The sequence below is a fragment of the Anopheles moucheti genome, chromosome 3 (genome assembly GCF_943734755.1).
Source record: "Anopheles moucheti chromosome 3, idAnoMoucSN_F20_07, whole genome shotgun sequence".
Taxonomy (NCBI): Eukaryota; Metazoa; Arthropoda; class Insecta; order Diptera; family Culicidae; genus Anopheles; species Anopheles moucheti.
The window spans coordinates 91033151-91052730 of record NC_069141.1 but is presented as its reverse complement, the minus strand read 5'-3'; the positions used below and the strand labels follow the sequence as shown (position 1 = coordinate 91052730).

Genomic DNA, 19580 nt, shown 5'->3' with positions numbered 1-19580 from the left:
ACGAACCGCGCGAACAGTTTTCTAGCGAACAACTTTACCGACAACTTAAATGCGCTGCTAATGATATGGGGTGGATTGATGGCCAGTAGTAGTATGATCGTAGGCTCGCGAGGGATACGGGAAACAGAGTACGGAGGATAGCATTTCTTTTAGAGCAGCAGACAGCAGACTGGCCGACAAGTCTAGCAACTGACGTACTAATGGGAAATTAAAAAATAAAATATTTAACATTCGCTCCGTGGATTAGAGTGTCGTGCGAGCTGAGCAGATTATCGCTAATGACACTGTTAAACTATTGTTAAACTTTTGCCCAACGAAATGTTTACCAGTACGAAAACGGTTACTCAATTCAAATGGAAACCATTCAAATCCACCAGACAACAACACAGTTTTGACCCACAAAAGTACTGACGGCTCAAAATCGAACTTTCTACTAGATAACAAACGGCAAACTCACAGAGAGTGAGCACGATGATTTTACATGAGATAATGTTTTTCACCTCAAAACACACTTGTTGGCTACCCGCCAGCCACTTGCGTACACCACAGTAACGTCATCGTTTTCAAAACCATTTTCCAGACACAACTTTCGACGAATTTTGGTCCACATTAGCAACAACGGGAGCACATTACACATATGTATGCGATTTTTTTCCGTATATAATAGAAAAGTATAAATTTTTCATTATTTTACTTTCTATCGTTTGCGGAAAGTGTCACGCACTGTGGAGTTTCACAAACAAGTTTAATGTCATGAATTCTTGTACCATGAACCAAACTATCACGATACTTTTATACAACTTGAGCACATATTCGCACACTGTTTTCATTGCTTATCAAACTATCAAACATTGACGCACAAGTTGTTATACGCATCGCACAATTGTTAGCATAAAGGACATATTGCAATAAATATATTTGCAATTGCACAATGTTGTTGATGAACTTGGTTTCTTATGATCACGGTTTAGTTTCAAATGATCACGATTAATTGTACAAAGATCGCGCACATACACACACACACACACACCCACAAAAAACATTGATGTTTATGAAGAGTGGTGAAGAGTTTAGCCACAAACCCCCAATCACGGTGAGCTATCGATACAAACTGAAAACAATAGATATGGCGGATGATTTTGGAGCCTCACACCAGCAGCAGCAGCAGCAGCACCAGGACCAGGGTGTGGTTGGCTTGTATGAAGTGTGTGCACTGGCTGCACACTGCGCTCGTTTTGGAGACCGATTCATCCAAACCGCTCAAACACACGCAACACCGTAATACACACGTCCGCTCCATGGATGCTCATCCCGTTTATGATTATGCCAATATGTGGATGGTAGCTTTATTTAAGCATGTTTTAGCAAAGGAGAAACTGTGAGACGCTCCGAATAGCGCAAGCGTACTGGGTGTTGCCTGATAGGTCTTATCATAGGCGCAATCCTACCAACTACATATCGTTCCACGAGACCGAGTAAATCTTCAGCACACTGTATCGATACAAAGAATCGGTTTTGTTTTTCCTTTTGCTGTGGCGGTGTAATCTTTACCGCGAGCACCTAATCGTATACTTCATCACGCTTTGCTGCTTTTGCTTCACGAGGAAGCGCAGCGAAAAAAGACTTCAAAGATGCATTTATGCGCATGAAATGTCTGCATTACCTGTGCGCACAGTAATGCAACGGGAGAAAAGCCACTCGCGGCAAGCCATTTTTCTTCCGGTGTATTAGAAAATGTTCCCAAATAATCACCACCGTTCGTGATTCCAATCACGGTTCACATAAATCTGTTTCGGTATGTTTTGCATTGAACTTTTACAGCTCGTAACAAATGATCATATAACAACAAAGTAAATGATCGATTTATGTAAATAACTTTGTTGTTAATGAGTAAACTGTTGTTGAGTTGCGATATATTGATGCTTTTAAACTGCACAATACACAATGAAGCAACTCGTTTCATGTTCACGGTTTATTAGCCTTGCTTTGTTTTATTCTTTAATTAATGAAGAATTGCAACGCGCTATTTATCTAACAAACAAACTTCAGTTAGGTAAAACACATTTTGTGTATATATGAGCGAAAAGTGTGTCGTAACTCGGTATAACAGTAGTTTTATTTTATCTCTAGTCCTTCTAGTTCTTACTGTCCTGCGCCCTGTTGGGAAGATCTTACCGAACTTAACTCACCAAGACCCGAAAGTTTCATGTGATTAGCTATGCGAAATGGTCAGCAAGAAAGAGTGAAACCTTCGCCACTATCTGCAACACAAACAACTAACGGAAATTTGTTACCCACTGCTTGATACACACATATGATGGGGTCCGTTGAGCAAAACCGAAAAAGAAACCCCCGTTGGATAGAACAACTAGTCAGCAGACCACAACAAATGTATTGCGGTTCAGGCACCAGTATTACGTCTATATCTGCTCAATCTTTTCATCCTATGAATCACTCATGTTCTACTCTCTGTTAGCTTTTCCGTTACATGTTTAAAACTTATATCTGCTGGTTTTTATAGGCGAAAGTACAGACCATTTGACCATTACTTATATGTTTGTAGGGCTCTGCTCGATAGCAGCACCACGGTTTGTTCGATCCCCAAATGTTTGTTTCGTTATTAATTTATCAGCTATTTGGTAAGTACACAGCTTGTTTGATCCAAGATTCATATAACGTTTTCAAATAAACGAGAGTAGGTGAATAGAACAGATTAGTCAACATTTGGCAGCTGGTTTATAAAATGTTTTTTTTAATACTTTCTTGCAATAATTATAATTTATGAAAGAAATTGAGTTGGGTTTAAATTTAGAACTCAATTTAATATGATATGCAATGTGACGCGCACAAAGCATATATAAGGGAAGAAATTTCTTTATTCTTTCAAATCCCTATTTATCAGGTAACGACAACGTCCCGGTAAATCACCTGATCTGTGGTCCCGGTACACTATGTAGTATAAAATTCACATCAAAATATAAGCTTCCAAGATCGAAATATACTTAAAGGAAAAAGAAGCGCATGAAAACAGTTGTACCGTTGACCACTCGAAGGCGGAAAGCCATTTTTGGCCTATTATGCTCTCCAACAACGTGTTGTGTATATACCAGCACCTCAGACTGGTAATTTGGAAGAAAATCACGAGCATGGGAATACGAAGAACAAAAAAGAAAACTGATCGGGAGAGAGGGAAGGAGAAAGGAAAATAAAATGAAGATGCTCTGGTTTCTTGCGAACGACTAAAGTTGAAAAGTTAATTTCTCTTGGCGATTCATTTCCACGCATTCAGCAATACATGCCGTCCCTCCTGGCCACCACACGGCGCCATCCTACCGCCACGCACGTACTCTGACACCATTTAGCTGTTGATCGCTTCTTGATTTCCGCATTATGCGCTTCTACACAGCCGCATGTGCATTAACGCAGCGTCCATCCACGTATCTCATGTTGATCAACATGATCAACGACCTACCGACCAAATTAAGGTTATTTTCCATAACATATACGAAAAAAGTGAAGAAAAAGTTTTCTATTTTTCGTAAGTGCTTTCAATTTACATATATGGTTACCGATTTGATCATATACAGTAAATAGCATCGCTCTTTGTTTTGCAGCTTGAACGACAGACAATCTTTTAAATGTATGTCTTGTGCATACCGCAATGTTTGTGACTTACCTTTAAAATAGATCCCATCTCAGCGACGTAGATACGTTCCGTCTCCAGAAGCTCAGCTAACACATGTCCTCGTTTCAGTTTTCTTTCGTCCGAGTCCTACAATAAAGTGGAATGATATTGGCATGCTGTTATTTCGCTTCTTCACTGATGGCAGTGAACTTTTAGGTAATTTACCGTTTGGCTCTGAAGATTTAGATCACTATCCGAACTGGTTATCGCCGTATCGCTGCTAATCGAGATACCCGAATCAAGTGGACCTTCGATCGATCGTGGCCGTGGTGAAAAGTTTTCAATCTGTAAACGATTGTAATACAAAAGAATTTTTGTTATTTTACAGTTTTTAAACAGGGCAGTCGATATACCCAAAAGATTGGCAGATGATGGCATGGTTAAAGCATAACTGAATACGTGAAAACCAGATTTATTCATATTATTTGAGAAGTCGCATTATTTGTAAAGGCATAACAAATTCAAATAACCATTTATGAAACACAAAATTCAAAAACATACTGACAGTTCAAATCATTTCTTTAAAATCAATTGTTTAAATGGACCTATCGCCGGTGAGAAGAGTAATTACTGCAGGGTAATAGCGGATTTCTCATTTTGAACAATTATTTTACGTTGATTCATTAAGGGTGTTTAATGTGAAAGTCGACTAATATGTTTCAGTGCCGCTAAATATGGTTATAATTCATGCCAAAAAAGTGATTTTTTGTGTTTCTGACATATGTTCAATACGTCGAATAATAACATTTGCATTTACTTGCCGACTCAAGCTTACCTTATTTTGAGCATTTATTTTTTTCATACAAGAGCAATGATCATTTTTATGCTTATGTACATTTGCAACATCGTTGATTTTTGGAGCAGACATTCCAAAGCCTTCGCAATCCGTCGAAAGCGGAGTTTCTGGGTTGCCGTTGGTTGTAATGTCTATGGAGCTGACTAAACACGGTTGTGTCCGATGAGCGAACTTCTGATGCCTTTTCCGGCAGCAACAGCAGGAATTGCTCGTGCCGAGGGATTGTTGCAGTTCACATATACCGTCTTCATTGTCATCACCTTCGAGATCACTGGTCACGGTACCGGGAAGTTCCTCGCCTTCATCGAGATAGCTTTTGTTTAAAAACAGCGAGCCATCACACCCGAGCCTAATGCTGGTTTTGGACGTATAACGATTTTTACCACTGTGCGTAACCGTTGCACCGCTGCTTGTAGGAAGACTTTTAGTACAAGTCACGCTCGAAATGTTGGTTGACTCACTACAGATTGTGCTACTGCTACTGCTGTCGGTACTGGTTGTCGACACGATCGAGGAAGGTTGTTGCTTTTCGGGACTTATTGACCGTTCACTTTGATCGTAATAACCATCGTCCTTGTCGGATTCACTACCAGTAGAACCCCACGAAGAATTGGAAGAGTAGGATCGCGAGGAAGATCTGTTGCTATTGGATGTTGCTGTGGAGATAAGCGAGGTTGGTTCGGAGAAGCTGGCACAGCTGTTTCCATTGCTGCCATTACTGCTACTGATGAAGATTTTGATGCTGTTGTTTTCCTCGTTCTTGATTTTGTTGTTGATTTTGATCTTATCATCGTAAGCTTTCGTTTGAGGATTGTTTTTCAATTTAATGTTACGCTGATTTTGCTGGTTCCAAAACTTTTGTCGCGATACAATGCCGATATTTTGTGGCACATGTGATATGCATTTTTCTATGATCATTCTGTTGCTCTCCAAATCGATTTCCTTTATTGTGGACGATGTTATAATTTCCGATTCATCATTTACGTCTTTGCTGTTGTGTGTATTATTCACCTTTCCACTCAACATGCCATTGTTCAGCAAATTGTTCATGACAAACTTTTCGTTTTTATATTCCGGCATTTCCTTGGTGGTCGCCATGATGTCGTCATTATCGTTAATCACAATCGAAGTTCGCTTTCCGCATAAAATTATATCCAACTGATCTGATGTGCTGCTATCGATGGGTGTTGGTTTCACCGAAGAAACAGTTTTCTTGCTACAGTCATTACTGCAAGAACCTGCTGATGTGGTCGAGGAAGCGGATGAAGACGATGACGATGAAGACATTGGACAGTTGGAAAATTTGCAGTTTTTGTAGCCACAAGTATTGCCATTTTTCTCCTTTTTCATCACCATTTCTCCCGTGTGTTTACTATTGACGATAAGCTTGTCGGCAGATTTTGATTTGGACAGACGCCGATATTTCTTAGAACACACATTTTCGGCACTTGATTGATACATGGAATGGTTCTGGGGCGGCTGTTTCTGTTCATGGATCTGTGGCTCATCTGGTTGCTGATCGAGAGTCTCCGTCGATACAATACGATCCTGATCGTCAATGATTTTGCGGATGCGTTTGCTAATTGTGTCATCGCCCGATAAGCTGCAAGAGGTTATATTGTCACCTGAAACCGGTGTACTAACGTCCACCGATTTTGGTAGATTGCTCTCAGTTTTGTACCTCGCACTGAGTCGTTTATGCACCAGATATTTACTCTGTTCTGATTTTCGGTGCTTCTCGAAACGATGTACCGGTGTACTATCACGAACTGCAACTTCATTGTTTGGCGAGCTAGGATCGCAACCACTACTGTTTCCGTGTTTAGGACTCGGACGACTCGGCGACGAAAAATTGGACATAAGATCCGGATCTTCCCTCGAATCTAGGAACAGTTGATTGATGCGGTGGATATCGTTCATCGATTTATGGCGCGTCAGCAGGTTTGTGCTGGTATGGCTTTTTTGCAGTTTGAACATGCGACAATTTTCCTGTTTTAAGCCGCCACCTCCAAACGTGTCCGGTGCTTCCGCGGACATTGGCTTGGATGCCGTTTGCTGGTTCATCATTAGCACGTTGGCACACTTTTTAGCCGCCGGTGACTGATTAATGACGCGCATCATGCTGGGTCTATTATGCTGCCGAACATCCCAGCTGAGCCTTTTGTGTTGAACATCGGTCAACTTCTGGGTCTGTGGTGTAGAACCGGACTGAGCCGATTGGACATCCTGCAGGTTCTTTTTCTCATTAATTACACCGTACAGCTTATTGTCCACGTATCGTTCGTATCCGCGGCTGTCGAAGTAGTATTGCACAGTTTCTAGTTTGCTTTTCTTCTTGTTTTCGAACAGCAAACCATACTTTTTCTTGGCCAATGCTTTGATTTTGATGTCGGAGTCATTAATGTACTGCAGTTTACCGCCTACAGTACTACTTTCCGTTGAGCTGGGTGTGTTTGCGCCAAACCCATTATGTTTCTTGTACACGAGATACTTAGAATTGCCGGATTTTCCAGGATCCCCAACTTTAGCCTCCGGCTCCTTGCTGGATGTAGATGGTTTGCATTCCTTTTTCTCTTTTTTGCCGACAAAAGAGCTAACTGATGCGTCCGCCAGGCTATTAGTGGCGTTATTAACCACCTTACCACTAGTGCTAGGGCTCTTTTCACTGCAACCTACAACAGTAGCGGTGGATATTGTTTTCTTCTTTTCAATATCTTCCTTCAATACCTTGCCATGTTTCGCTTGGTTGCCGTTGAATGATGCAACAGACTCTTTTCTATCAACATCAGAAGCAGGTTTCTTATCTGTTTCCTCGTTCTTTAAATTAACGTAGTTCACTTTCAGCAGCTTCATCTTGGGGATACGATCATTCGCGAAGGATTCATTCTCCAGTCCATTTTTGCATACTCGAGGATCATTTTTTCGCAGACAATCTACTTTGGATTCGGCCCTAATTTGAGCTTGAAGTCCTCCCACCACGCGGCTACTGCTTGCACTGCGATTATTCCGAAACTTGGTGTATTGCTGGGATGCTTTACTCGAGTGCGGATCGGGAACATGATTCGCCAAAGATACTCCCGTAGTGCCGCTTCTCGCATGATGACTATTTGGCTGTGACACCGATCTTAGGGCAACCGAAGATTGATGTATAACACGGGATGGTTGGTGCATCATTATTTTAATCACATTTCTTCCGGATAAGCCTCTATCATGCACTTCACTTTTATGTAACAGTATCACTTTCACGGTAGATGATGTACTTTCACAAACGATAATGGCTACATATTTTGGAGTTCACTTTGGGTAACAGTACCACCATTCACGGTGATGATGCACTTGCCGGATAGTAATGCTTCATATTTCGCACAAAGATCACTTCACTCGCTTAACAACGCCTGCAAAATATTACAATAACACAAATCGAATTCCTTTGCTTTAATTCACTACACAGGTTTAAATACAGTGGAACCTTAACCTTTCAACTTTTATGTGGGCTGTTGTGTGACGGTTTCCTAGAACCAGTGACAACGAAATGAACCAAAGATTAATAGAAACAAAATGATTGGTTGTTCAAGTATTACTTTTTATATTACGTTAAAGCATTGCAAAAAAAAGGTTTCATTCCTGAACGAAATCTAAATAGAAATTTTTAAATAAACTTCAAGTTCATTTACACCACTAGCTCTGTAAACGGTATAACTCTAACGAAAAAAACTTAACAAAGAAAAATCAAATTATTTCTGTTCATTACCATTTCTTTGCTCGCTAGCTAGAGTAGAGAGCAAGGAAAACCAAAATAAAGCATACGAAATGTATAAGTAGTTGAGATCTTTTTTTTCTCTCGCTCTTTTGAGACCAGGAAACACCGAACATTTTCGAAAGCCAATTTTCTACTGGTGAAGATGAGCTCCATTTTCCGTATTCACATCTCTTACTTTTTCATCCATCAATCGATTACTCCGGGTGTATATGAGAAACGAGCCGCACCAGCAGTAGAGGTACCGCATAACAAATTGCTGGACCAGGAAAACCACAATTAACCACTCTTGTGTCTTGAAGCTGTGATTTTCTTTCATTTCAATACAGAAAGTACCTGCGCAAATTGCACGGAGAGAAGATGAGCCAATGCGCACAGCCGGCACATACAGTGTGCGCGGTCGGATTATGCATAAGCCCGGCATACAAATTTCGTGAAACTTTGTCTGCATTTGGCGCTCCGATCGGTCGCTTCGGGGTTTCGTTATGTAAGTAAAAACAATCATCTTTCCATTAGCGAAACAACAGCCAAAAATCTTGCGATCAATGATGATCGTTGGTGTGATTGAAGATGAAACTCTTTCTCTATTCGAGGACAATTTACATATGATGCAGAAGCATTTTTTAAGGAAGCCACGCATTGTACGCCTTTGCTTACGTCTTCGGGTTAAATTTTTTGCTTATCCGCACCGACAACTCTCTATCGAACATTGCTGATGCAACGCACAATTTGCGTTATTGCAAACATTTTTTGGCAAATCGCCCGGAAATCATTAAAATGATAAGCGGGTTCAAATCTCACAGGCATAAGCTGAAGCATTGGCTTTAATTAGTCTATGGTTGGATATTTCAAACGTACTGCAATGGCTTGCTCTCTGGATATGAAAGTTATGCCACTTGACATAGAACAATCATAACAAATCATCCGAGATATTTGGAATGATCGTGAAAATGTCACGTGTAACTGAAGAATTGAAATGGAAAATGTTGCGTTGCTGAAAAGTGAAAATCTGCGAATATGAAAGCAGCCGTAACCATCATCGGGCTGAAGCCCTCAACAATGAAAGTCAACGAAACGCATTGTGGATGGCACGGCACCATCAACGTAACAATATAATAAACGTCATCTGAAATACTCCCACGCCGTAATGCTTTCCTCTTTCTTTATAAAATAGCATTCCTTTGGCGTAATTCTGGGAGAAACGAAGAAAACAAACACTTGAAAACAAATGGCATGCGCTTATTCATAACTATTATCCCAAGCAAAAGTAAAAAAGCAACAAAAACACACTAACAACCCTTTCCATACTTTGTCTTGCTTTATTGAACGGCTTCCCTGGGCAATATTCGAACTCAACAACAAATACATTGTCTTGCTGATCTCCAGCAGAGGTTTCAGCAGCTTCAACTTGTTTAAATGTTGATCGCTGCCACCTCGTCAAGTAATAATTTTTGGAATGGAGACACTTTGTCATTTCACCAGCCCGAACGACCTTTAGCCAGCCTCTACAGACCATCCATCAATGCACAGTGCCATGTTATACAACTACTTTCAAAATTTGGATTATTATCTGAGCCCTGACATCACAAATGTTTCCGTCCCTACTGGGAGATTTTTGAGAATACAGCAATGTTTACGTCTCGCTAGCTTTACATTAATGCTACAACTTTGGTTCAATTTTTCAAAGTCACTGGTTCGTCATGCACAGAATAAAGGAGTTCAACAAATAGTTTGAATAAAGGTTTTGGATAAGACAATTTTTATATTCTTGTTGAATATTTTGGATTTTTTTTGTTTTCATTATGTAACTTCGTAATTCGACATACACACAACACTAAAAACATAAAACAGCACAACAACCTTTAACAAGATTCAAATTCACTACATATACCATCATACAAATCTTTTGTATTTTCTAAACGTCTTCCATTTGTATTTTCTATACACTTCACGAACGACATTATTTCACACAATTAACTTTTAAATTACTTTAACACATTTCTTTTTTGTGCATGTACCTTCTGGTTTTTTGTATTTTTAAACAATTTCATTCATTTTCATTATTCCGTTACTCGCAGATTTAACTACTTCAACAACAAAATAGACACAACCTTAGCTCTAGCTTATTCCACAAATATGAGAATTGAGCAGTAAAAGATTATTTTAGTAAACCAGAGAAAGTTTGAGTTAATTTGTATTGCTTAAGGTCAATTGCATATTTCCAAATTGCACACACTCCATAATATTTGTTACCAACAATGCATACACCAAGGCTAATCTAGAGCTTTTTTCTCTCTTTTTATGCCTGCTCTATCATCGTATTTCAAATTTATCACAGTACACGTTAGCTAGTAGAAACACACGAACCCAACGCGATCTTCTTTTGTCACATATTCTCACATAGTAATCAGCAGTATGGCGTTCCACAACACATAAACAAATCCACTGATTAGTAGTTTAGTAAACTTCTGCATGAATCACAATAACATGTCACATTGTATTCCGCTCACGGTGACTATATACTATGTCACAAAATAGGGAAACTATGTTAAGTTGCTGAAATAAAATCTCTACGAAGCTATGCGATCGAGACGGTACCACATTCACGTTCAACCACTACGGTATGCGCCTCAGTAGATGTATGAACTGCGACTGAAGAAAGCAACATACCACGGAATGCGAACTTCGTAGCTTACGATCGCACAAGAGAAACCCTGGAACAACCTTTCATTAAGCTCTCTTAATGTTGCAAGCGCGCTGGTTCACGCACTCGCGATCGCGGATCAAGCTCTCTCAGTTATGGAACGCACTGGAGAGTGAAGCTTCGACGAGATGTTTTCGTCGCCGTCGCGGATCAAGCTCTCTCAGTTATGGAACGCACTGGAGAGTGAAGCTTCGACGAGATGTTTTCGTCGCCGTTCCGTTCACGGAATAGAGATTTTGACCTCGTGTAACGGATTAAAAATTTTGTTTTCATTGATTACTCATATAATTCTAATGAAAATTATTGAAGCAAAGTTATAACAATTATGATATCCTCCATTTTACTACTAGCACTTCTCTAGCGAGATACTGGCGTATTGAATCTCGACTTCTTGAAATGTATTGTTGCATTGATGGTAAATCACAACATTACCTTTTTTCATGAACTTTGAGAGTCAAACAAACGGATACTTAGCGTATTTATTTTTACACAGAGTCCCAAAAACAGTACAAACGTAAAGGGAACTCGAAAAGCGGCTAAATACATACGAAAGAACGCGTTAAAGATACAATGTAATTGTTTTTCACCCTCATATTGACAAGGATAACACAAGAATTCAATTGATTTCTTGCCCTGATTGTTGTTTTCAGTATTTGTCAAAATCGGGCTGCAGTCGCTACCGTTGAAAACTACTCTTGACCTACACTGTCCAGTAAAGTACCGCTACTACAGCAACTCACAGCACAACCGTAGAGTAGCCGAAGCAAAACATACTTCCTCAATTAACCCGCATTTCTCTGCGCACCTCATAGTTGGTGTTTTTGTTTCCACTGTGGTCAAGCTCCAGCATTAAGCGCTCTGCAATAAGCTAAGTGAGCTAAGTGAGACAAAAATGCTTAGTTTCGGCACCATTACATTACTGGCGTTCGTACGACGATCTCCGGAAACACGAAAACGTAAATGCAAATCGACCGATAGAGTAGGATTTTTTATATAAACATTAAACTATCTGTTTTATGTAATGCAAAGGTTGAGACAAAATCCCAGCCAAAGCTTATTTGAGGACATTGAATTCAATTTTATCATTATTGCAAATATTGTGAAGAATTCCTTCAGTAGTAAGGTTAATCAACGCGCAGCAATGTATTGAGAGTGAAAATCTCTGTTGTAAGGATTTTCAAACAGTGACTGGAAAGTGCATGGTCAATTTACTGAACCAACCTGGTAGCAGCTGGATTTATCGGCGAAACAAAGGGAACGTGTTTCAAATACGGGAATTAGTCAAACTTCTATAAAGTAGGTAGCCATTATTTCTACGCTTGACGCCTTGCGCCATCAGTACACGTCATTTTCACTTCATTTGTTACGTCTCGTGGTGTCGGTTTGTTTCGAACTGATGACATTGTTTCCCAACCATACCACAACGAAAGGTCGACGTGCTTTTCAGTAGCCCCCTCTACACAGATAACGGCCAAATCATAGCAAAAGACAACAGATCCGTTCCCGTATTTTCCGCCCGGAGCAGGTGGCACTACTGCAGCCAACAACTGGAGAAAGAGTGTAATAATGCATTATGTTTTCGATTTTTCCTACGAGCAGAGCCATTGTCTCATTGCCTGGGGAACAATAAATGGTGTCACTCAAAAGCTGATGGCATTTCAGCTCGAACGCTGCTGCGTCCGATCATCTGTATACGATAATTCAGTATCGAAGCCAACCATCAAGCCAACAAGAATGAAAAACTTGAAAAATTAATATTTATGACGAGGTTTCGTATTGTTATTAATGTTTTTAGGCTTTTTTGCTTGGTGTTTTTTCCAACAAAAACTACCAAAAAGTAAACAACACACGTGAGGACACTCGTTCACTTTGAACATTTACAACATTTGCAAAGGAAGTAAAACAATTAATCGAATAAATCAAATCCATGGGTGTGTTCATCGGAATTCCGCTTATTTGTATTTAGTGTGGCAACAGTCTGTCAGTCGATGTTCGAGTTCCAATTACGTTAATAAATAAATATTGTTTTGATATGTACAATATGCCACCATTTAGTTAAGAAAAATAACACAAGAAAACCGTATTGAAAGTAATAAGTAGAGCCTTTGAACTGAACAAACGAAGCTTATGGGTGCGGCATAATTTTGTGTGCAACAATTTTAAACAATGAGACGGTGGTAATGTCATGATCTGACAAGTTACCCACGCATAAGCGACGAACCTCACAGCCAATTACTCAGCCTTTCATCTTGATTAATATACCCACGACATGTTATTAGTTTACAGTATCTTCTACTGATTTCCCACTATGTTTGTCTACGTTTACTAATATTAAACATCATGTAATTTGATAGTTCTATTTTTAGTGTGGAAATAATAGCTGCTGAAATCGAAAAGCTCTTTACTTTACTCCGAGGGTGTTTATTGCCAATCTCATGCGAATCGACGTATTGCCACAATAACGCACAACGTTCGCATCATTTTGTTGAGAAAAGGGTCTAAAAGTTCAGACTTAAAACAATGTTACGCGATCTACTAGTGCAAACGCGCAATCATACTTTTATTCTCGTTATTGTTCGTATTTAATCAATCTTGTTGCCGAACCATATGCGAATTGTTCGTGCACAGTATATGCTTATTAGATGGAGATGAAAGAGCTCCCACTGCTCAAAGACCGTCTATTAACCAATCACCAACATAACCAACCAAACAAGTTTATTGGGTAATACAAAAAAGATGATGCATACATCAGTAGATTTATGTGAACTGCCCTCAACTATTACTCCCAAACAATAGTTTAGATGTTTGAAGTTTGCAAAGTGCTTAACCAATAAGTTATTATAAATAAAACGCTTCCTTTTGTTCAGCTTCATCACAAATTTGCCACGAAATCTCTTCCTATAACCTGTTTAACGATAAAACGATGTAAATACAGGTCGTCGATCTTTTCAATTCAATCAGCGAGCTTGTAACGTACATTGCAAACCACGCGCGTACAACGAATCGTCAAACGGGGATGTAACGCATGTAACGTAATCGGCTTGTTTGAGTTTATTGAACGTACGAGCATGCGAATGGAATTGGACGAAATGCTTTGGATTTTTTACAAGGAATAATTAAGCGGATTTTGTTATGGTCCATTGCCATTTCCTTCAATAAACTCTTTTTATTCTGAGCCGAATAGAAAGGGGCGGCCTGGTGACATGATGGTAGCGGCGCCGATCTTCACACGAATGGATCGAATTATTTTAAAAAGGACCACAAAAAACTTGCAGCTTATAATTAAATTTATTTCTTAATCAGTACCGGCTATTTCCTGATCTAGTTTTTATTTCTATAGATCTACGTTGCACACAAGTTTGGGAGAAAGTTTCGTTTCCAAGGAAAGTCTTGTCCATCAATTTAGAACAAACCACCAACTAATAACAGGTTCTGTACGGAAGTTATATGGGTCGTGAGGATGCTGTGAGCATCTTTATTATGGCCTGTCCATATTCAGGTCAGCAGGCTGTTATACGACGGTACTAGTCATTGAGCGACGAGTCAAGCCGATTCCGGTTTGCTGCATGTAGCCCCGTAATCTTTACTGCCCGGGCCGTCTGGATGCAGCCACGATGCGTTCATCCCTTCTACTTTCTAGTGCAACTTTTTCTTCTCCTTCTATCTTTCACTACTTCTGCATTGGATAGTTATCCTCATTGAATGATTCTACTTCTCCGTGTGGAGATAAAAGAGAGGTAAAAAAAATTACGCAACCTGAAAGTACAGATGCATCGTAACATAAAGGCCTCGACCTCATTCAAGTGAACTTGGATTGCCATTAACTACCGTGCGATGCTCGCCAGCCTCCGATGCGAGTTGATCTTATGCTGCATTTTTCTGGCCATGAGCGTAATCGGTCGCATAGTAAACAGGTTTAAGATATTATGATGCAATTTCCTAGGAGAGCGATGTTATAGCATTTCTCCTAAAGTCCTGAACCGGAATATCAAATCGTGTCATGAGACCATTGGGAAATTAGAACACCCGTTTCACTGCTAGTAGCATAACATAAGTGACCTACTAGGCACAATTTAAAAACAGGTCGTACGCACACCATACAATTTCGTTATAGTTTGTGTTTGTCGAATGTAAAGTAACAATTATATGCGATAGTGATTGTGATAAATGTTTCCTTAAAAACATTTTTCAAGCTCCTACGTGTTGATATGATCGACTTTTCACATAGCGGGACAAATTTTCTTGTTTTATGGAAAATGCTGCCTACACTACCAAGCATTGTTCGAGTATGTTTTTCATAACTTACCTTGCTGTACGATCGCCGTGTACGAAATAAGGGATGAGGCGCACCACCCGGAGGCTGCAGCGGTACTGCTGGCTCTGGCGTAACGGTTTGTACTGGACGCGGTGGCTTCAATGTCAGCTTCTTCAGTGTAATCATGCGTTTATCACACATTAATTGGACATCATCTATACGCTGTAGCACCTGTTACGAAAGACAACACACAACGATACAATTTAAGACAATATACGTAGTACGACAAATTCTTCTGCTATTAAACCAAACTTTAGTGAAAAAAACTAATGTTTTAAAAATAAAATATTTTTTTCTTATCATTATTAATACGTTTATTTAAGTTTTCACTATTCTAAAAAAAACTTGAAATGTAACTTACCTGTGATACTAACGCCTTAGTTTCGAGCGTTGTATTTTCTTGAATTTCTAGTTTTATTTCCTTTGGACTAGACAACTTAAACTCAGCCGCGGATGCAAGAAAGTCCTGAATCTCTTGCAAGCTCTGTTCAGCAATTTCAACCGACACTGAACATTTTTCTATTCGTTGCGTCGCTAATAACTCGATGCCTCGTGTACACCATTTGTTTGCCTGAAAAGATTGCAAATTATTCGTCTAAATTTTATAAACACTATACTTTCGTCTACCTTTTCAACCCGTTCCATCAATTCGCGTGCTTTGGCAAGAGTGTCGATCCGTTTTGAAATACGGTTGTGAATAAGCCCACAAACACGGTTTAACTCATCACATTTCGGTTGAACCATTTCCTTTGGACATGAACTTATACAACCCTTAGTTCCTATTATCCGTTGGCCTGTACTGATGACATGCTGGGCACGCTCTACATCTACATTACAGTTAAATTGGAACTCTTTGGTCTCTTTTAATAGTTGATCCATTCTTGTGACTGTTTCTCCAATTTCGGTCATATCTGATACTGTTTTTAAATGACGATCGAAGTTATTCTTTATACCATGTAATGAGAAAGAGAATATCACATAGATAAGTATTCAATTTATGCTCAATCTAGGACGATTCAATATCTCACCTGTAGCTCGCGAAAATCTTGCTCAAATCGTCGAAGTTCGAGGCATTTTTTCAATCTTGACAAGTGCACCGTCCAGAAGTCTTCAAATTGTCGTTCGGTTTCCTCCAGTTGTACCAAAAGTCTGTGACAATCGCGACTGTCATCAAAATGATGCGTATTGATATTTAAATAATTCCTTGCACTGGATGTTTTATGTTTTTGTTTTCGTTACACGTTCCATAAGTAAATATTCAACATGCCATATCATTCACGAAAAGCAATGGTTTCATTATGTTTCATTTTACATGTTGCCGTAAGTAACCGAAGATCATATGAACACGGAAGCATAAAGGCGTAAGCGTATGAGATATGAATATAGATGATGAGATGTCTATGTAATATGAATATGGTCAAAAATTATATAGTGTAGATTATGAACGATTGTGCATTTTCTACCTAATCTCTATGATAAGACAAATATGGGAAAATTGTGCATGGATATCGTAACATTTATATAAACAAAATAGACAAAGGAATGATTCTTCAAAATTATTAACTTCATCAATGATAAACATGACATGACGCGAGATGCTAAGCGCTCTAACTAATGCAGTACAGGAAGATTCCTGCGGTAGAATCTACTGTCAATGCCGACATCGGTACTGTTAGTATTATAACTTCATTCGCCTCTTCAAAAAAGGCAAACACAATCCACAAGGTCGTTACAACATTTGACGATAAATTAGCGAAACACGACCAGGAATAGTACAAAATTCAATACCGAAATGTATTATTCTTTCACATATTTGCATTACGAAATTGAGAAATAAATTGACAAATAAAAATAATATGTCATAATTACAACACAAAAGTGCAGTATTAATTCTTATAATATGCTTAATGCAATATGCAAGTACCAAATGTATGATATACAGTTGCTTCATGCAACATCTTAACCCATTGACGTTATATGTATAAAATAACCAGTGCAAGGTAAATTGTTTTCTTACTGTTATCTTAAATGCTACAAATACAAGTTTTGTTTATAAAAGTATTTATTTGAAAGTACTATTAAAACCGCTTGGAATATCGAATAAAAATTGTGTGTGTTAATTTTACATTGATTGTTTCAAAAATGTTCAACGTATACGGTTATAATCAAACAATTTATCAAAGTTTAAGTTTAAAGTGAGAACACTAGGTAGACTATGTACCCAAAATAGCGCTTTCCAAATTTGGCGCCTATATGCCGTTATAGGTTAAATATGACATTTGTAAAATTAACGGGTAAGTTACTTCATTTTCCAGTAATAAAAATACACTAAAACTGATCGTTAACTATCGACAAACAAAAAGCAGTCTTAACAATCTTGAACAAGTTAATTTTTGTATTTTAGACCAAGCATTTGAACAAACCAGCACTTACCTTTCTATAGAACTTATATTTCCAAAGCGTTCTACCGCTTCTCGATCATATTCCTTTTTGCTCTTCATTTCCTCTAACAGAACTTCACCATGCTGTCCAGCAGAAAGTATGTCTTCCTACAAAGCAAATGCAATTGTTTCAATACATGCATTCGTTAGACAGCAATTTCACTTACCTTCAGCTTTTCGTACTGCTCTCCCTGATCGTTAATCAATTGTTCTGTTGCTTCTACAGAGTTTGGGAATTCCATGTCGTGAATTGATTTCATGAACGCATCCAAATTGCCTGATATAATGTTAGTCAGGCCGGAAAACTTTTCCAACGATATACGTTGCTGTATCCACTCATGGTGCGAATATGCCAGCTCACCGCCCAACTCTACTGTGAGCTGACTGCGGCAAACATATTCATACAATTCTTCTAGTGTTGCGCAGACTATTACGCGGAAGCGAAACTCATCCTTGAAAAATTTATTGCTGACTTCTGAAATAGCTTTCTGTAAAAAGCCTGCAGGACGAATCACGAATACGAAATGTACTATCGCAGGAAAATAAATCGATATCTTCAGCAAAATTGCCTTCACCGCAGCCCATCTATCTTTGCGTCGATCTATAATCAAGTTGAATCCCATATCTGCCTCGGATAGGGAAGGTACGGACGTTAGATAAAGCATCAACTTTTGGTACTCGAGGTCAGTGAGATTTTGAAAGTTATTATAATCCGGAAACGTTATCAATGGGCAACCGTCTTTCGAACGTCCACCTTAAATAGAAATTAAATACATTACAATAGTGAAGAGCCATTTTAGAGCAATCGGACCGATCTACACGGAAGTGGATATTCTTACCAGTAATGATGGCATATTGAGGATGTAAAAGATCTGCCACATCTCCTACGCTCAGCGGTTCCTCCGCAGAACTGACGCTCACAGCCGAATTCATGTTATCTCTTAAGATTGATCCATTCGAAGATGCGTGCCCATTAGTCGTGATCAACGAGCTACAGCTGCCAAATGTGTTAAAGTTAAAGTGATTCCCATTTTGACACACGTTTTCGATTAATTTATTAATGTTGGTAGAATTTTGTAAACTTTGGTTTAACACAGTCTGCACGGATGTATTAGAAGTCACCGATGATTGATGTTGAATAGCATTCTGATAGTTAGTATACTGATGATTTTGATGGGCTGAATGGTATGAAGATGCGTTGCTGCTGGCACTTCCATTGTTAGGAAAGTTGCTGTTTTCTAAAATATAAAACCATTTTAAATGTAATACGAACAGTAATTAATATCCCATGTTTGTATTCGAATACTATCACAAATGACGAACACCCATTAGTAATAAGGTAAGGTAAGTGACCAAAAATGGCCAGCATCATCAGCTCAGGGGCCGACAAACTTATGCACTGTTTTTCATGCTACTGTTCCATACATATGTTCCTTTTGCGCTTCTTATCGTTGATGATTGAATCGAAAAATTAAAAGAGATGCAAGATTTTCCTAGCTATATGCTTCCTAGCTATAAGGGTGAATATCACCCTTCTCTTCGGTTTGATAATGAATAGCCAATAGTAAGAAATCTCATATCACGATTTTTGATAACGTGCAAAAAAGGAACAACTATAACAACGGTTGGAGATAAGCACAAGTTCGTGTCACCTTCTGGGGCTATGTTATGATATCTTGGTATCCGTACTGATGAAACTGGTCGTTTCTGAACAACACTAATAGTAACTTTTGGGATTAGATATCTTCCAGTATCAAGCAAACAAACCTTATCAAGCGGGTTCCTTTGGGGACGCAATGAAAAGGAAACTTTTTTTCCTGCCTTATAGTTTATCTTATCAAGTTATTACATCTTATTCCAACCATTCCGAGATAGAGACGGA

General features: G+C 38.9%; 1 protein-coding gene across 2 annotated transcripts in view; it reads right to left on the bottom strand.

Moving 5' to 3' along the window:
- LOC128303363 (guanine nucleotide exchange factor DBS) overlaps positions 1-19580 on the bottom strand; it is a 28107-nt gene that overhangs the window by 7318 nt on the left and 1209 nt on the right. Inside the window, exons 2-10 of one of the 2 annotated variants that reach the window (XM_053040294.1) lie at positions 18538-18936; positions 17866-18452; positions 17691-17806; positions 16286-16421; positions 15885-16202; positions 15619-15828; positions 15249-15428; positions 3851-3970; positions 3677-3772 (exon numbers count right to left, since the gene is read on the bottom strand). In XM_053040294.1, coding sequence (XP_052896254.1) covers positions 3677-3772; positions 3851-3970; positions 15249-15428; positions 15619-15828; positions 15885-16202; positions 16286-16421; positions 17691-17806; positions 17866-18452; positions 18538-18936 — 2162 coding nt within the window. Of the gene's footprint in view, positions 1-3676; positions 3773-3850; positions 3971-4460; positions 7827-15248; positions 15429-15618; positions 15829-15884; positions 16203-16285; positions 16422-17690; positions 17807-17865; positions 18453-18537; positions 18937-19580 lie in introns of those variants that run through there. The other variant, XM_053040293.1, reaches the window with a different exon arrangement.